At 40.3% G+C, this 17,802-nt stretch overlaps 2 protein-coding genes across 3 annotated transcripts; both read right to left on the bottom strand.

The window, feature by feature from the left end:
- Window positions 1-1,103: 1,103 nt before the first annotated feature.
- LOC121930157 (transmembrane protein 70, mitochondrial-like) lies at window positions 1,104-5,425 on the bottom strand. Its single transcript, XM_042466416.1, has 2 exons — window positions 5,088-5,425; window positions 1,104-1,268 (listed from the first exon to the last, which is right to left on the bottom strand). Exons 1-2 carry the CDS (start codon window positions 5,292-5,294, stop codon window positions 1,119-1,121), a joined length of 357 nt encoding a protein of 118 aa, XP_042322350.1. The 5' UTR covers window positions 5,295-5,425; the 3' UTR covers window positions 1,104-1,118.
- A 3,036-nt stretch (window positions 5,426-8,461) lies between these two features.
- On the bottom strand, window positions 8,462-17,240 carry HAUS3 (HAUS augmin like complex subunit 3). 2 transcript variants are annotated; one of them, XM_042465829.1, is made up of 5 exons: window positions 17,020-17,240; window positions 13,863-14,891; window positions 12,126-12,565; window positions 10,895-11,120; window positions 8,462-9,612 (listed from the first exon to the last, which is right to left on the bottom strand). In XM_042465829.1, exons 2-5 carry the CDS (start codon window positions 14,781-14,783, stop codon window positions 9,382-9,384), a joined length of 1,818 nt encoding a protein of 605 aa, XP_042321763.1. In that variant the 5' UTR covers window positions 14,784-14,891; window positions 17,020-17,240; the 3' UTR covers window positions 8,462-9,381. The 2 variants fall into 2 exon arrangements, with proteins under 2 accessions (XP_042321763.1, XP_042321762.1); XM_042465828.1 differs by having other exon boundaries at window positions 13,863-14,840.
- Window positions 17,241-17,802: the final 562 nt, after the last annotated feature.

Here is a 17,802-nt window from a genome sequence, read left to right as displayed (position 1 = left end):
GCAATGAGCCACAGCAATTAAAGTGGTGTCAACTTGGATTCTTCCTGCAGTGCAGAGGCAGCTTTAGATCAGGTTGTTTTTTAAAGCAATTTTCTACCCCTAAAGCTTATTAAAGTAACACACTAATGCTGATGTTATGCATGCTTTACTTAGAAGTCCTAAATGGTTCAACAGAACTTATTCCTAGGCATGCATGTCTAACATTGAAGCCTGTTATCTTATCAAAGATCAATATGGATACAGATTACAGGGAACTGATTACTGGTTGTGGCTCATTCACTTCACATTTACAGAGAAAGCTGCTTTTGTCCAATGACCTTCACAGGCAACAGCTTTTCAAAATACTGGAATAGCATCTGAACGTTTTGGAAAATTAAAAAATGCCAGAAATTCATTTACATATGTGACTTTCTTGTATAATTTTTAACATAAAGTGCTCCATCCATTCTATATGTCTCTCTCAGACCCTGAAAACAATGATGATAACTAAAGAGGGAGAGGGAAAGGGTATATGTATTGAAGTTACATTTCAAAAGCAAAACAAATGGAAACAATACTACTTAGGGGACTGTAACAACTAATGCTTTCTAGTTACTTTTCAGGGGCACTTATTTTCAAACGGTATGCTATTTTTAATCAATCTTTAAAGACAATGCAAAATGCAATGCAATGAGCGGTGGGTTTTTTTTAAAGAAACATTGTAGTGAATCATAACAAATTTCAAAAATTTCCAGACTCTATTTCTTTTCCCTTAATCCACGTAGCAGCATTTCTCTCCCTCTGCCCAGTGATTCCCAAACTTTGGTCCTCCAGGTATTTTAGACTTCAATTCCCAGAAGCCCCACCCAGTCAGGAATTCTGGGAGTTGAAATCCAAAACATCTGGAAGACTAGAGTTTGGGAACCTCTGTTAGTGTGTTCTTCACCAGATTAGATAAAGCAGTGCAAAACACTTGTGGCTGTTTTTAACAACATAATTATATTGCTGGATTAAGCCATACAAGCAAAATAGTAATATAACCAGAATGTCCTTCACACAAATATCTCTTATGTCTGGGGAATCCCACTCCATGTTAAAAATAATGAATTTAAGCATTTAAACAATAGAAATGTTGAACATCAAAACAGAATAATATGTCTGACCTTACTATACCTACCTAACACAGCTTTTGCTAAATTTCCACAATAAATTAATCTTCCGTATTCAGAATTTTCATGGTGAGATGATGTGCTGAAGCAGCGAAGTGCCTCCATGTGGCGACACATAACCTTAAAGAGAAGAAAAGCACACAGGAAATAAGTAACAACATTTCTTCTAATAATTGCTTATTACTTCCACACACATACATACCCTATATACACATGCTTTTTGGAGATCTTAACTGAATCACAGGACAAGACTACACTTTTAAGTAACACAACGGACTTTGTGAGAAAACTCGTGGCTTTTATAAATATAGGATAAGTCTGTATACCCCTACATTTTGCAAAATAAAAGTGTGCAATCCAACAGGGTGTGAGGTTTGAATATACTTTGAACCAAAGAAATCTACCAAGATATTGTAGTTCACCACTAACCAAGTCTAGCTCATGATTCACATCATGGAGTCATGTGGATCTATAACCATTTGAACCAGCATTCACTAGAAATTAACATCAACAATCCAGAACTAGCAGTAAAGAACAGGATCTTCACCAATGTGTACAGAATGCCTCTTGCAGCATCAAATGACCACTATGCTCCTTCTCTTTCAAAGGTATCACTTACCACTTAGAAATCTGTACTGGCTGAGTCTCCCTTATCTGAAATACCAAAATCTAAAATACCCCAAAATCCAAAATTGTCTACATTGGTGGCTGAGACAGTGAAACCTTTGTTTTCTGATGGTTCAGTATACCCAAACTTTATTTCATGCACAAAATTATTACAAATATTATGGGTAAAATTACCTTCAGGCTATGTGTATATGATGCATATGAATTTCATGTTTAGACTTGAGCCCCATCTCCAAGATATCTCATTTCGTATATGCAAATATTCCAAAATACTAAAAAAAATCCAAAACCCAAAACGCTTCTGGCGCCAAGCATTTTGGATATGCAGACTCAATGAATGCCAGTGCTCAACCAACTTTAAAATGACAATGAACAATGGTTTCATGTTTCTACACTGCTGAAGAATGTAAGCCCTAACTGTGATCTCTTGAAGGTCAATTCAATTCTCTTGAATGTATTGGGGGTTTGCAATTTGTGCTCCAAGGATGCCTTTGGGCTCCATCTGCACTTCCCAGGTGCTCTGCAGCCACTCCAGGAAAATGAAAGAAAGAAATATTGAATGAAATTGAAAAATAAGTATATATTCTTATATATACTCCTAAATACCATTAACTTGTGAGACATAGGGTAGGCTTCTTAGGGGCTCTGCCATAGAAATAAGGGCTCTGCGAGTCAAAAAGGGTAGGAACCGATTAGATTTATTAAGGAGAGAATGGAGAGAACGCATCTAAAATGTTTCACTGGCTTGGCTAATACGACTTCTCTGTTCACCTTTGTTCTCCTGTTGGGAAAACAGCACATCTGAGAAGAAAGAGCTTTTCAGCTGGTGGTGGTCCTGCTTTGCACCTTTGATTTATAACCAGGAGTCTGCTTTAGGATTTGCCTGCAATTCTGTACAGGTGTTTTGGCAACAATTTTTTAAAAAGTGTTCCCCTGAGCACATGCAGAGAGAGGGGTGTACACTCATCTAGAGCTTATCACACTGAGCATGAAAGAGAGGTTATCTCAAAGGCAAACACTTTGTGTTCACCAGATCAGACTTGCTTGCTTATTTATTTCTATGCCACCTTTCTCCCAGAAAAAAGACCCAAAGTGGCTCACAGTCAATATTGTTTAAAAAGAAAACAATTACAATAAAATTTTAAAACAATTAAAATAATCTACAGTGTAAAATACAGTATAAAACAGTTTGACATAAAACATGCATCGTTCAAAACATAACTAGAGCATAGTTTTTTGTGGGTTTTTCAGGCTATGTGGCCATGTTCTAGCAGAGTTTCTTCCTGATGTTTCGCCAGCATCTGTGGCTGGCATCTTCAAAGAATGCTTGCCTGGAAAGCAGTTGGGTGTATATATACTGTGTGACCTAGGAAGGCCACAGAGCATCACAAAGAAGAACATGTTTTTCATGCTACATAATATGTTCCCAGGCCACACAGTGTGTGTGTGTGTGTGTGTGTATATATACACACACACACACACACACACACATATACATACACACATACCCAAATCCTTTCCAGACAAGCATTCTCTGAAGATTGCCAGCCACAGATGCTGGTGAAACGTCAGGAAGAAACTCTGCTAAAACATAGCCACATAGCCTGAAAAACCCACAAAAAAAAACTATGGATGCCGGCCATGAAAGCCTTCGACTTCACATAACTAGAGCACACACTCTGTTTAAAAGCTTCCCTGACACTATTATAATGTATATTAAAAGCCTGCTTGAATAAAAATGTCTTTGCCTTCCAATGAAAGGGAAAAAAAAGCAGGCAGAAGTCTAGCCTCCTGTGGAAGGGAGTTCCAGAGTTCCACTAGCATTTCTCCTGAGTGGAGGTAAATACTGGCCTGAATTATCCTACCGCTATCAGAACTCAGACCCACTGAATGAATGGTATTAACCTGTGCTGTGATTTGCTTTTCAGTGGATCTATGTAGTGTTTTGAGTGCTGGACTACAACTCTGGAAGACCAGGGTTCGAATCCTGGTTCAGCCTTGGAAACCCATTGGGTGGCCTTCAGCAAGTCACATACTCTCAGCCCCAGGAACAGGGTGACCAGATGTCCTCATTGCAAAGGAGGCCAAGGCACCACAAAATGTAGGCCATTCCAGAAAAATGTAGGAGATGACTAAATAAAAGCTTTAAAAAAAAATCATAGAAATAAATTCATGCTTCTAAGTCATGCTCAAAATGAAGGACATTTTTGGAATTCCTCTTGGGCAGATACTGAAATGTAGGACAGGTCCTGCAGGGACCTGGTCATTCAAGGAGGACAAGGCACCACAAAACGTAGGCCATTCCAGAAAAATGGAGGGCATGACTAAATAAAACACCACAGAAGTGTAAATTCATGCATGCTTCTTAGTTGTGCTCAAAATGGAGGACATTTTGGAATTCAAGGAATTTGAAATGTAGGAAAGGCCTTGGGGGATGGGGGGAGGACATCTGGCCACCCTGTCCTCACCACAAAGGAGGGCAAGGTGCCACAAAATGTAGGACATTAAAGAAAAATGTAGGGTGTGAGTCCAATAAAAATTAAAAGCACTCATATAAATAACAATCCAGGCTTATTGCTCATGCTCAAAATGGGGGACATTTTGGGATTCCTCCTGGACAAAATATTGAAATGGAGGACAGGCCCTCTAAAAGGAGGACCCTGGTCATGCTCAGAATGGAGGACGTTTGGGAATTCCTCCTGGACAGAAGGCTGAAATGAAGGCCAGGTCCTGGGGGAGGGGGGAAGGAGGGCGTCTGGTCACGCAAATCATGCTCAAAATAGAGGACATTTTGGGATCTCTCTTGGACAGAAGGCAGAAATGGAGGACAGGTCCTGGAAAAAGGAGAAGCTCTGGTCACCTTGGTCAGGACTTTGGGAATCCTTCTTAGACGGAAGGCTGAAATGGAGGACATGATAGAAAAAGGAGGGCCTCTGGTCTCCCTGATCATGCTCAAAATGGAGGAAACCCTCCTGGAGAAAAGGCTGAAAAGGAGGTCAGGTCCTGGAAAAGGAGGACCTGTAGTCACCCTGGTCTGCTCAAAATGGAGGACATTTGGCAATCCTTCTTGGACCGAAGGCTGAAATGTTGGCCAGGTCCTGGAAAAGGAGGACCTCTGGTCACCCTGATCGTGCAAAATGGAGGACATTTGGGAATCTGAAATGAAGGCGAGGTCCTGGGGGGCGTCTGGTCCCCCTGCCTCAGAAACGCCTCGATAAGGTCGCCATAAATTGGAAACGACTTGAAGTCCCACAGCAGCAACAAGGAAGGGCTCTAGCAGCCTGGGGCCGGGCGTCCGACTCAGGGCCTAACCTCCATCCGGAGCCGCGCCTTCGAGTTCCCCGCCCTTCTGGGGAGCCACCCAGAAGCTGGGCGCCCGGCAACTGGAGGCGGCGGCAGTTGCGGCCTCCAGGGGGGCCTCAAAAAGAGGGGCCGAGCTCCGCCGGCGGCGGCGCCCCTCAGCCAAGGCCTGAAGCCGGGCGCAAGGGAGGCCGCCTCGACCAGGAGCAGCGCCGCCATCTTCGGAGAAGAGGACGGAGCAGACTGGGCTAGTTGAACCGGAGGCGCCTTTCCTCCTCCTCCTCCTCCTCAGCCCCTTCCGGGGAAGACGACGACGACGACAAGGAGGAGGAGGGCTTTAAATGTTGCCCCCACGGTGTAGTGGCTTACTCCAGAGACCAGGGTTCGAATCCTGGCTCCTCCATGGAGAGGGCACACTCTCTCAGCTTCAGAAATAGAAACCCACGCTCCTTTGTTGTTGTTGCCTTGTCTACCTTGAAGCCTTTTGTGACTTATGGCGACCCTATCAAGGGGGGTGGTTCTTGGCAGGTTTCTTCAGAGGGCCTGCTCTGAGGCTGAGAGAGTGTGACCTGCCAATGGTCACCAGTGGGTTTCCATAGAGGAGCCAGGATCTCCACAGTAAACCAGTGCACCACACCAGCTGCCTCATGTTTCTTGTTGTAGTTGTTGTTGTGTGCCTATAAGTCATTTCTGACCTATGGCAACCCTAATGCAACCCCATCATGGGGTTTTCTTAGCAAGATTTCATCAGAGGAGACTGGCCGTTGTCTTCCCCTGAAGCTGAGAGAGTGTGACTCGTCCATGGCCACGCAGTGGGTTTCACGGCTGAGCTGGGAACTGAACCCTGGTCTCAGCAGCCCAACACTCAAAAACCACTACGCCATTCTGCTTCTTCGTCAAGCTCAAAATGTTGGGCATTTTGGAATTTATTCTGGACAGGAGGTTGAAATGGAGGACATGTCCTGGAAAAGGAGGACACCTGGTCAACCTGAGCTGGATCTTCCCTGGGTCCTTGGTAATATTGCACCCAGGTGACTTTACAATGCCTGCCACCCAAAATTCTATAGTCGGAAGTCTGCACCCTGTAAACACGAGACAGTTTTGTGGTAGTTGTTGTGTACATCCAAGTCATTTTTTACTTATGGTAACCCTAAGTCAAACCTATCATAGAGGAGGGCAATTTTTTCAGAGGGGGGATGTTGCCATTGCCCTCCTCTGAGGATGAGTGTGCTTTGCTCCAGGCCACCCAGTGGGTCTTCATAATCATAGTCCAATACTCAAACCATGCTGGCTCTTCGTTGGTACATTTATATCCCTCCTTTTCTCTTAAGGCAGTGGTGTACATAGCCATCCTTTTCCTGGTTCCAGGGGCCTTTTTTGTAGACACAGAATGGGCTTGGGAGCAACAGGTACCCAACAGACCACACATTCCCCAACTTTGTAGCAATGAAATGCAGAAGCAGGCCAGCAACAACAGGCCTCTGCCTGCTAAGGAGACGAGCCCTCCTCCCGACCCGGCCATCTTGAGGGGAGAGAAGCAGAGCCAGCACAACAGGCATCTGCCTGCCTAAGGAGACGAGCCCTCCTCCCGACCGCCATCTTGAGGGGGAGAGAAGCAGGCCAGCAACAACAGGCCTCTGCCTGCTAAGGAGACGAGCCCTCCTCCCGACCGCCATCTTGAGGGGGAGAGAAGCAGGCCAGCAACAACAGGCCTCTGCCTGCAAAGAAGACAAGCCCTCCTCCTGACTACCATCATGCTTGTCTTTATTGCATGTTGTTCAATGTTTATTGTTATCTGTAAGGTTGTTTTTATGATGTGTAAGTTAAACGATTTTGTGAACCGCTTTGATCACCTCGGAAAAGCGGTATAAAAATAAAGCATATTATTATTATTTTGCACATGTTCATTACTGTCTTATAACTTACATGCTCAGTTCTGACATTCAAAAGAGGATTATTTCTCAAATTAAGCTTATGCTTGCCCAGCCAAGAAAAATTATTGGGTTTGCTGTCTGCAGAACTGTGTTGAAAGCTCAGTTGCCTAGTTATCATAGCATAGGCACTGATACATATGGCAACCACCAGAGTGGGGATTTCATAGCAGGACACTAGCTCTTCTGCACTTCATAAGCAGACTGGACAAGAGTGTTATTGGAACACACTGGTGGGAATAGACAATTACCATGAGTATGACAGTTACCATACATGATGTGCATAGCTTTAAGTTTATGTTGGAGCAGAATGGCATTTAAACACCAGGTTCCATTATTTGCAGGTTTGTCTCAGTTCTAGATGTCAACTTTAACTACTGGCTATACTAGCTAAAGGTATCAGCCCATATGATCTTGAAAGCCAAGCAGGGTTATCCCTGCTTAGTATTTGCATGGGAGACAAATGAATGCCAGGTACTATAGGCTGTATTTCAAAGGAACTGGCAAAACTATCTCAGCCTAAGAAAACCCTATGAAATTCATGGGGTCGCCATGAGTCAACAAGAAATTTGAAAATGTGTGTGCACACAATATGTGAAGGGTCAGTTTCTTGTTTTAAAATCATTTTAGATTTGTTTTAATCTTGCACTAACAGTTTGGTCTGTATAGGTTTTTAGAAAACATGGTATACTGCTTTGAATCCCATGATGGGAGAAAGTTGGGATATAAATTAGACTAGATGCACCCTTGCAACAGATAATGGAGGCCAAGTGGGGGGACTCAAGGTAAATTCACTGCTCAGCTATGAAATTTATTGTGAGTTTTCTCAAGTCTCTGACTTAAAATAACTGTGATTATAAAGTGGGGTTTATATGCCTGCAAATCAACTCTGATGTATGGCGAACTTATAGTTTTGCCTTCACACGATTTATTCAGAGTTTTGTCATTGCCTTCCCCTTCAAGCTGAGAGAGTATGATGTGCCCATGATCACCCAGTGGGTTTTGATGGCCAAGTGGGAATTCAAGTAGGATAAGGTCCAGAGGTCCATAGAACCACTTACTCATGTAGGAACTTCGGTCCTGTGCTGGAAGAAGCAATATAAATAAAATGAAAGGGTTGGACTGGATGGCCCATGCGGTCTCTTCCAACTCTATTATTCTATGATTCTATGAAATTCAACACATTTTCATGTTCCTGTAAAGCAAACATGTGGGCCTGTGAGGGGGAGAACAGGCTGGCCTGAAGAGACAGTGCCCTCCCTCCGTAACTGTCATCCTTGGGCCTGTGAGGGGGAGAACAGGCTGAAGACACAGTATTCTCGACTGTATATTATATTGTAACATGTTTAAAATGTATATTCCCTTTGAATTTGGAAACCGCTTTGATCTCTCAGGAAAAGCGGTATAGAAATAAATAAATAAATAAAATAAATAAAAATAAAACAAACACTTGGCCCACAGAAATGTTAAAAAATGTATTTGCATAAATATTACAATCACTTTGTTAGAAACAATATTTACAGTTTTGAATGTAAAACATGTTTAAACTTGGCAGTTTTATCCAGCACTATGCAGGTAAGTATGCTTAGGACTTTGGCCCTACTCTCTCATTCTATTATATCTAAGAGAAATGACTACTGTTCAGCATCATACATAAGCACAATGCACTCCTACACACACATATTTAGAATCAAGTCAAATTCAGAAAGAATTCCTAACTAAATACAGGATCGCAGCCATCATGTGCTATATTTTTCTACAGCAGCAGACAGCTTGTGAAACAACCTTCCCTAATCTGCTATGCTCCAGGGGTGATGGGCATGCTAATTCATCTCACAAGCATCAAGTAGGGAAGGCGGTTTAAAAGTATAGTACAGGATGTCAGCAGAGTTAAATACAAAGCAGATGACGTCTGACTGACATCTGTACCAGCATTAGGCCTAACCAGGTACAGTATACTAAAAATCACCCGTGTGGTCTATTTTGTAATAACATAAAGCTTTAATGATGCAACTGTTATCTCTGAGGTGCTGGAGGTAGGGGGAAAGGCAATGGAACAATTTTGAGTTGTTCTTCCTCTAGAGTAAAATCAAATGTGGCAAAATACCTCCTATAAAACTGTACAATGAACACAGAACACCATGTAACAAGTCTATGTAGACTTGTTACAAACATGTTTTTCCTGTTTATTCCTTCCTAAAAATGTGCAGGATACCTAACTTTTAAAATAAGTACAGTATTGTGGTTCTTCACTCATCCCATGTGATTACTTGCTGCTACAGAAATAACACATCTGGCTATTCTTGCATTTGTCACATTTCAACGTTCAGCAAAGAATTCAAATCATTTTTATAAAATCATATCAGCTTAAACTTCTATCTTGAAGACACAGGCTGTGTCTTAACTTGTTGCTCCAGTCTTTCAACAACATTCTTCAAGCATTCTTCATCTTTGAAAAAGTACACACACAGTTTTCTTTCCACCTGTTGCATCTTATTATTCTCCAACACCTTCTTCTTAGCCTTTATGTCAGCAAGAAGATCCATAATAAGCTGATTTAATTTATTCAGCTGGAATTCCAACCGCTGAAATTGCTCAGCCAGTTCCTAGAAGAGGAAAAGTCTCAGTTAAAATTAGTTTAGTATTATATTACAGGTTGTATATCCTTTATCTATAAATCTGAAATATTCCAAAATCCTAAGCTTTTTTCATGGGTGGCTGAGACAGTGACACCTTTGCTTGCTGATGGTTCGATGTACACAAACTTTGTTTCATGCACAAAATTATTAATATATATATAACTACCTTAAGGCTATGTGTATAAGACATATATGAAACATAAATCAATTCTGTGTTTAGACTTGGGTCCCATCTCCAAAACATCTCATTATGTATATGCAAATATTCCAAAATCCAAAAGACTTCTGGTCTCAAGCATTTCAGGTAAGGGAGATAATATGATTCTAGCAAATCAACACCATGTCACCTCACATATTTGCAACTTTCCTCAGTTGCACATTTTTTAAAAAATTTACTTCTTTAAAACTTTAAATTGTCAGGAAGCCTAAGTAAATATTCTAGTACACAGATCTATAGACTTTGGCCTGGCTCAGAAGCCAAGCTATTTTTTTATGGTGGCCATAAAATGAGTCTCTGAGTAACTGAGAGATTTGTGGTAACCAATTATGCCCTGCTCAACACACAAGCAGTGCATGACACTCAGTGCTGCTTCTGTCTTTGAAAGCAGCCACTGCTTTCAAAGATGTTTATCATGAGGGCTAGCAGGCATGTGCTGGAGCACCTGGGAAAAGTGAAGGGAGGATGGGGAAGCTCTATGTAGTGTGCTAGTTGCAAGGTCTTGCACAAACCACAGGAGCACTTCATCCTTCTGCTGGTTGTACAATTTGGAATTAAAGAAGGGAAACAGCACACTGGGAGGAAAAAGAGTCAGGAACTATAGGCCAGGGAAACCAGCTGTCCAGCTCTTCTCACAGTCAAGGAACACTTGTACTACTGGGAACAAGCATGTTGTTGGCTGCTGACACTGAAGAAGAGCAAGCAGGAAAAATGAGTCTTGGACTAGGTGTTCTAGCCAGGCTCAAAATTCAGAAATCCAGCAGCACTCACTTTTGGATGAAGACCTGCTAGACAGTCAAGATGGCATGGAGCTAACAAACACAAAATTTAAAAAAGGTATATGAGTATAAGAATAGCTGTCGTGCAACACATTTCAGTGTAAGTCCACACAGTAGACTGATAGCGTTCAACAGGGCTTTTTACATGTAGCATTAACAGGACCGAGGCCTTGTGCTCAATATAATGAAAAATAAAAAGCTATTATTGCATGCACTCTACAACTGTTGTCACTGTTGATCCTAACATACTCACCTGATTACTCAGGCAGATGCTTTCCCCACTTTGGTACATAGCATCGCGAAGGGCAATTACATCGGCATCAATCTTTGACAGAAGTAGTATTTGATCCTTATTAATGACTGTTAACCGATCAAGTATTGACACTGTATCTAGATGTAATTCTTCAGACATCTTTTCAAGGCCTTCGTGTGTTCTGAACAACTGTTTTAGATTCTTCCCTTCAAGAAGCCGATATAACCTTCAAAACATGAGTGCATGGTAGGAATAAGACTGACTGAAATACAATGAATCTTCCAAAAGGAGTATGAAAATACAATACAAATGTTGGCCTCTGGGGAAGGACCCATCAGAATCAGGCAGCTAATAATTAGTAAAGCTTATACCCCAACTGCAGAGCAGAGGCAGCCCTCTGAATCAGGAGGTATCTTCTTCCCTGGGATAGGAGGGCACAATTGGTTGTTCAAGGCACTGACTTCCTGAAATAGATACTGTACTTTCCTGTGCCTGATAGGAAAGCTGGCATTTGTGAACAAAAAAGATCACACAATGCAAATAAATCCTCCAAATAGGTTTTACTCAAGGAGAAAATCAAGGAAAATTATATTGTCCAATCCCTCAAACCAAGTCAACTAAAACAGTTTCAGTTTTAACAGAATTACCAAGCTGATTCTCATAATTTAAATGAGTCTAAATATACTGATTTCAATGGGCATCTACATTCTAATTCTCTACATGCTCAGTCAGCACAACTTAAACTGGCCACCAGCTTGAATGCAAACATTCTGGCCTAACATATTGATCAAGCTGTTAATCATTTATTGTGTGGACAACACACTTAACCTTTAAACAGTGTAAGATACTAGCTATGCAGAACTGGAAAAACCAGCACAAACCCAGTGCTCTATTATCTTAGAACAATTATCTGAAAGGAAGCACCATTAATCTTTATGGAATTTATGGAAACATTTAACTCTGAATCTTTTGGTAATGGAAGTAAATGAAAAACAGTGGCAGCCTGGTCTTTCCTGTCACCTGAGATGGGAGTAGAAACAATCTGTTGTTGTTAACTGTTGACTTTGATTTATGGTGACCTTCTTAAGATTTTATACTTGCATAACAAACCATGAAGTCAGTAGAGTGCACCAAATGGTTCCCAGGTATAGTAAAATGCTTACCTTTGCATAACAAACCATGAAGTCAGTAGAGTGCACCAAATGAGTCCCAGGTATAGTACAATGCTTACCTTTGTGTTGCATGATCCTTCAAATCAACAGTGCTTCTTACTATTTTATGATGGGAAATAGATGGGTCAGACATTGTTTCTAGTGTATGTGCCAAAGTGTCACTGCTCTGTTTCAGATCTTGAACCATATTTTCTAGCAGACGGCTGTAATCCCTAAGTTTTCTTAACTCAATTTCATAAGCCAGCTGAAGAAATTCAAATGATGCCTTCTGTTTAATGAGCTGGTGACAAATCTGATCTTGTTTTGATATGTAGTATTCCTGTCGAGCAATCTGCAGATCAAAGTCACCTCTCACCACTGGCATATTCAATAACTCTGCATCCTTCTTTATCAGCAAAGGTAGGGTTTCACTGTTTATGTGAGCCAAATGTTTTTTTAATTTTGAAATGTCATTGTTCAAGCTAGAAATTCTAGCTTCAAATTCTTCTTTTCCAGTACTCTGCAGAACAAATAAAAAGGTTCTGTCAACCATACACTTATAGTCAATCCATGCCCATTATCAGTAAGAAGTTCTTATTTCCCATATTGGTACAGAATATAACATTACAAGGGTATTGATAATCTCAAGAGAGAAATTTCTACGTAGGCAAAACATGTAGCAGATCTGCTCTTAGCAGGTGAAAAAACAACGGATCTAAGAGAATTTGGTCCTTGATGAAAAAAGGTTTCCTACTCTGAGGCTCTAGGATTGGGGTTGTTTGGCTTCTCCTTATCTTTGGTTATCTCTGCCAGCTCATCATTTCTTTTTATTATACCACGAGCAAAGTAATTTGTGCCAGTCTTATATGCTGGATAAGACTCAATTTCAGATTATGATTTTTTACATTTTTATCATTCTTTTCCACAGAAGTCACCAAGACACAGTATAGCAAATCAAAATAAAAAGAACCAGTACCACAGAATTATTTAAGAAGCACAAACAATATGATAGAATCATAGAGTTGAAAGAGACCACAAGGGCCATCCAGTCCAAGCCCCTGCCATGCAGGAACTCTCAATCAAAGCATACCCAACCGATGGCCATCTGCTAATAAAGCAGTTAAATCATCATATATTATAAATTGACATTGTAATAAGATAATCATAAAGTGAGAGAAGGAAAGAGACTAAGAGCAGGAAAGGAAGCGGCATTAAGCTGCTCCTGTGTGACTCAATATTTCCTTTGCCTCCAAGTAAATAGATTAGAGGGCTGAAAGATCAAGGGCATGCCTGGCTATGCCACTGAGATGGTTAATATACCTCTCCAAAGTGATGTGAGGAGATCAAAAATAAAAAAGACAAACACAGATACCACCAAAAATAGAACTCTCTCTGACCTCTGGAAAAGATAAGACAGCTTTCAAGGCACAGGTTAAATTGCCTTTGGCAGACTGAAGGGAATATTAAATAGAGTAGCAAGGTGAATGAAGCAAAGGTACCACTATCACTATTCATTTAACAAGATGTTCCTTAGGAGCAATGGCCCTTAGGTGAAAAGATCTGTCTCATCATTGAGCTTATATTGCACCTGTCCCTTCCTTGCCCCAAGCGTGCTTAAATTTAAGAGGACTGTATGGCACAGTAACTGGCTTTTGGATGGAGATTGTGTGCATGGAAGGTAAAAGAGCATTTTATCTAGAATTGTCAACTCAATGAGAGTAGAGAAAATAATTTAAATTCATATCTAACAGTTAGTTTGAGTTGCAAAATGGCACTAAGCCTTCATGTGACGCAACAATATTAATAATAAAACTTACCTTCTTTAAAGAAGAAATATTTTCCTTTGCCCATTGAAGACCTGATTTTATGCTTAGACTCTTAGACTTCTGTTGAATCAATTGGTGCTGAGCACAAATATATGCCATCTGCAGCCTGGTCAACTCTAGTCTTTTTTCAAAAACATCACTGCTTTCTTCACAAGTGAAAGAATTCCTCATATCTAGAAGCTGGAAATTTTCTTCATTAGAACTTTCAACCAATTCAGACATGCCATGAAAAAACTGCTTTTTTGTATAGAGAGTAAGAGATGTGGTGCTCTCTTCTTCCTGATGCAAGTATTTATCTAAGTCATGTTGAGCTAGCAATACAGAATGAGTACCTAGATGTTGTTGTTGAGGTGCAACCATAAGGAAAGATGTTAGCTTCTCAACGCCTTCAGTAAGAGACTGCAACTCATTATTTATCTTTGTATTTAAAGCAATGAAACCCCCTTGCCCCTCTTTCACATTTTTAAGTATTTCTTCACTCCTCTCTTTAAGCTTCAGAGACATCAGGCTACTGGTTGAAGCTACCATTTGAAGTTTGTTAAGGCGGTTAGTCTTTAGCTGTTTCATCTTTTGAAGAGCATGAAATTCATCTTGCAATGTTTTAAGCTTTTCTTCATCTTCATCATCATCATAATTATTGGTGCTTAATTCCATAGATTTACATGTCTTAAGAACTTCATCTAGAGCCTCTTCTTCCAATACTGGCTTTGATGACTTAAGAAGAATATTAAATGATTGCAACTCTTCTTCAGAAATTACTTGGTGCTCATTAAGACTTGTACAAAACCATTCCAGAAATGACTTATCTTCCAAAGTCTCAAATAACCAGTCAAAGTCTTCTCCATTAAGAAAAGGTGCCTTGGGATATCCTATCCTCTTTAGTGTTTCAACAAACTGAATTCCACAATCCATGGTCTTCAGCTGTCCGCCTGATAGTTACAGATGTTTGCCAGTAAACTTCCAAAGTATCTATCATAATCAAAAGTACAGAGTAATCAACAGAAAGTTTTACATATATTTCTGCAAAAAAACAAAACAAAAACAAAATGAACACAGAATCAAGACTGCCATTTAATTTAATGGGTTGACTATGTAGGATTTTGTAGAACAAGCAGTGATAACAAGCAATAGACAGGAGCAAAATGCATTTCCCCCTATTTGAACAATTTATTACTATGCCTGTTTTTTGCAAGTTTAGAAAAAGAATCCCAGGATTTTCCCTCCTTTATGTTTTCGCCTAGCTTCTTTGTGGTCCATGATGCCTGCTGAAGTTGTCAACACAACTAATCTCTGTATGTGTGTATTTATATATAATATGTATAATATATTTTAATAAAAATAGAGATCTTGTAGCACCTTTGAGACTAACTGAAAGAAAGAAGTTGGCAGCATGAGCTTTCGTAGACTTAAGTCTACTTCCTCAGATGCATATCATTCTCTATCTCAGCGGCCCCCAAATTGTGCCCTTTAAGAGATTTTGGATTTCAGCTCCCAGAAGCCTCAGCCATCTTGGCCAATAGTCCGGGATTCTGGGAGCTGGTGTCCAAAATTCCTTAAAGGGCACAGTTTGAGGACCAGTGGCCTATCCCATATGCATCTGAGGAAGTAGACTTAAGCCTATGAAAGCTCATACTGCCAACCTCTGTCTTTCAGTTATGGCCAAAACACACTGCAGAAGTAATCCAGTTTGAAACCATTTTAACTGCCCTGGCTGGATGCTAAAGAATTTTGGGAACTGTAGTTTTGTGAGACATTGAGCCTTCTCTGTCAGAGAGCTCTGGTGCCACGATAAAGTACAATTCCCAGGATTCCCTAGCACTGAGTCAGGGCACTTAAATCTGTCTCAAACTGGATTATTTCTGCAGTGTGTTTTGGACCTTAGTTTGAAAGGTGCTACAAAGGTGCTGAGGAAGATGGACTGGGTTGCTGGCTCTCCTCCTCCTTACCTGGGAGTAGGTCCGACTGGCTCCTCCTCCTCCTTACTCTAATGCTAGGGAACCCTGGGAGCTGTAGTTTGGTGAGATATTGAGCCTTCTCTGTCAGAGAGCTCTGGTGCCACGATAAAGTACAATTCCCAGGATTCCCTAGCACTAAGCCAAGGCAGTTAAAGCGGTCTCAAACTTGACTATTATTTCTGCAGTGTGTTTTGGACCTTAGTCTCAAAGGTGCTACAAGATCTCTCTATATTTCTGATTCTAAAGACTGACACAGCTATATCTTTGAATTCTATAATATAATATAATATGATATAAATATCTCTCTGGCTTTTCTTCGCGAACGAAGATTCAGGAAGGATTCATCCCGCGCTTTCTACAAGCGTGTTGATGACTAAAAAGGCCAATCCAAGATATTAAATATAAATATATATTATAATAATATACACTATGTATGTTATTATATAATATAATATAATATACACAATAATATATAATATAATATATAACAATATATTTCTATTATAATTTTAATATTTTAATGTATTTTATACAATAATAATATACAAAACATACATTATAATATTATATATATATATATATATATATACACAATATACAATAATATATGTGTAACAATATATTTCTATTATAATTTTAATATTTTAATGTGTGTATATATATATATATAATATACAATACTATATAATATATATTATAATATAGATCTATAATAATTTTAAAAGTGGAATGCATTTTAATATATATTATGTAATAATATACAATACATACATTATAATATATAATATATACAGTATTATATAATGATATAATATGCGATATAAAATAATATATAATACAATATGTAATTTTATATGTCTATTATAATTTTAATATTTTAACGTATTTCAATATGGAACTGAGCCAGAAAGATGTTTTTTACATTAAAAAAGGGGGGTATTGGGTTTTTAAAAAAACTTTTTAACCTTTGCATGTTTTTAAATATGTTATGTAATATATATACTGTATATATAAAAACAGAGAAGGCTCAACATTTCCCCTCAAAGTCCACTGAGAGGGGGATGGCCAGGGCTGCTGACTCTCTGCCAGGGATGCTTTGATTGAGAGTTCCTGCATGGCAGAATGGAGTTGGACTGGATGGCCCTTGCGGTCTCTTCCTTCCAACTCTATGATTCTGTGATCCTCCTCCTTACCTGGGAGTAAGTGTGGCTGGCTCCCCTTCTTCCTTACTCTGGACGCAGGCTTTCTTCCGAGGAGGACACCCAGGAGACCCGCCTGGATATGGGCCCCAATTGACAACGGAAGGAACGGTTGATGAGGGGGGGATTATATAAAAGCTGCACTTCGGAAAACCCGGGAACGAACTGACGCCACTCTCGGATGGGCGCCGGGCGGGATTCAAACCAGCTCCATCTTCTCGCGATCAATCAAAATTTCAAAACGTCTCGCGATAACACGCCCTGTCCTCCCAGTAAGGAGTCCGAGTGGCTCCCGAGGGCCGTGGATCCTTTAGTTCCGGGTGCAGTGTTGCTTCACATAAAAACAGCCTTTGCGTGGATATTCTGGGTTTCATAACTCCGTCATTAATCGGGGCTGTTGTGTTAAATTTAAAGGAGTGGTCCCCAAACTGTGCCCTTTAAGAGAATTTTGGACTTCAGCTCCCAGAAGCCTTAGCCATGTTGCTCAATACTTTGGGATTCTGGGAGCTGAAGTCCAAAATCTCTTAAATGGGCACAGTTTGGGAACACTGGCTTAAAGACTTTACATGTGCCACTCCAACAGCAGATGACGATTGTATTAGATTTTGACAGGCCTTTTGGGAACTGTTAATTTGTGAGGAAGCGACTTCAGATAATGTCTTGTCCTGTTGGAACAACGGACGCAAGCTCCAGGAAAAGAGATTCCAGCTCAACAATAGGAGGGACAGTAAGGGCTGTTCAACAGTGGAACACATTCCCTCGGAGTGTAGTGGAGTC

Source organism: Sceloporus undulatus, chromosome 4, assembly GCF_019175285.1.
Source record: "Sceloporus undulatus isolate JIND9_A2432 ecotype Alabama chromosome 4, SceUnd_v1.1, whole genome shotgun sequence".
NCBI classification, from domain to species: domain Eukaryota; kingdom Metazoa; phylum Chordata; class Lepidosauria; order Squamata; family Phrynosomatidae; genus Sceloporus; species Sceloporus undulatus.
This window is presented reverse-complemented; position numbering and strand designations above follow the sequence as displayed.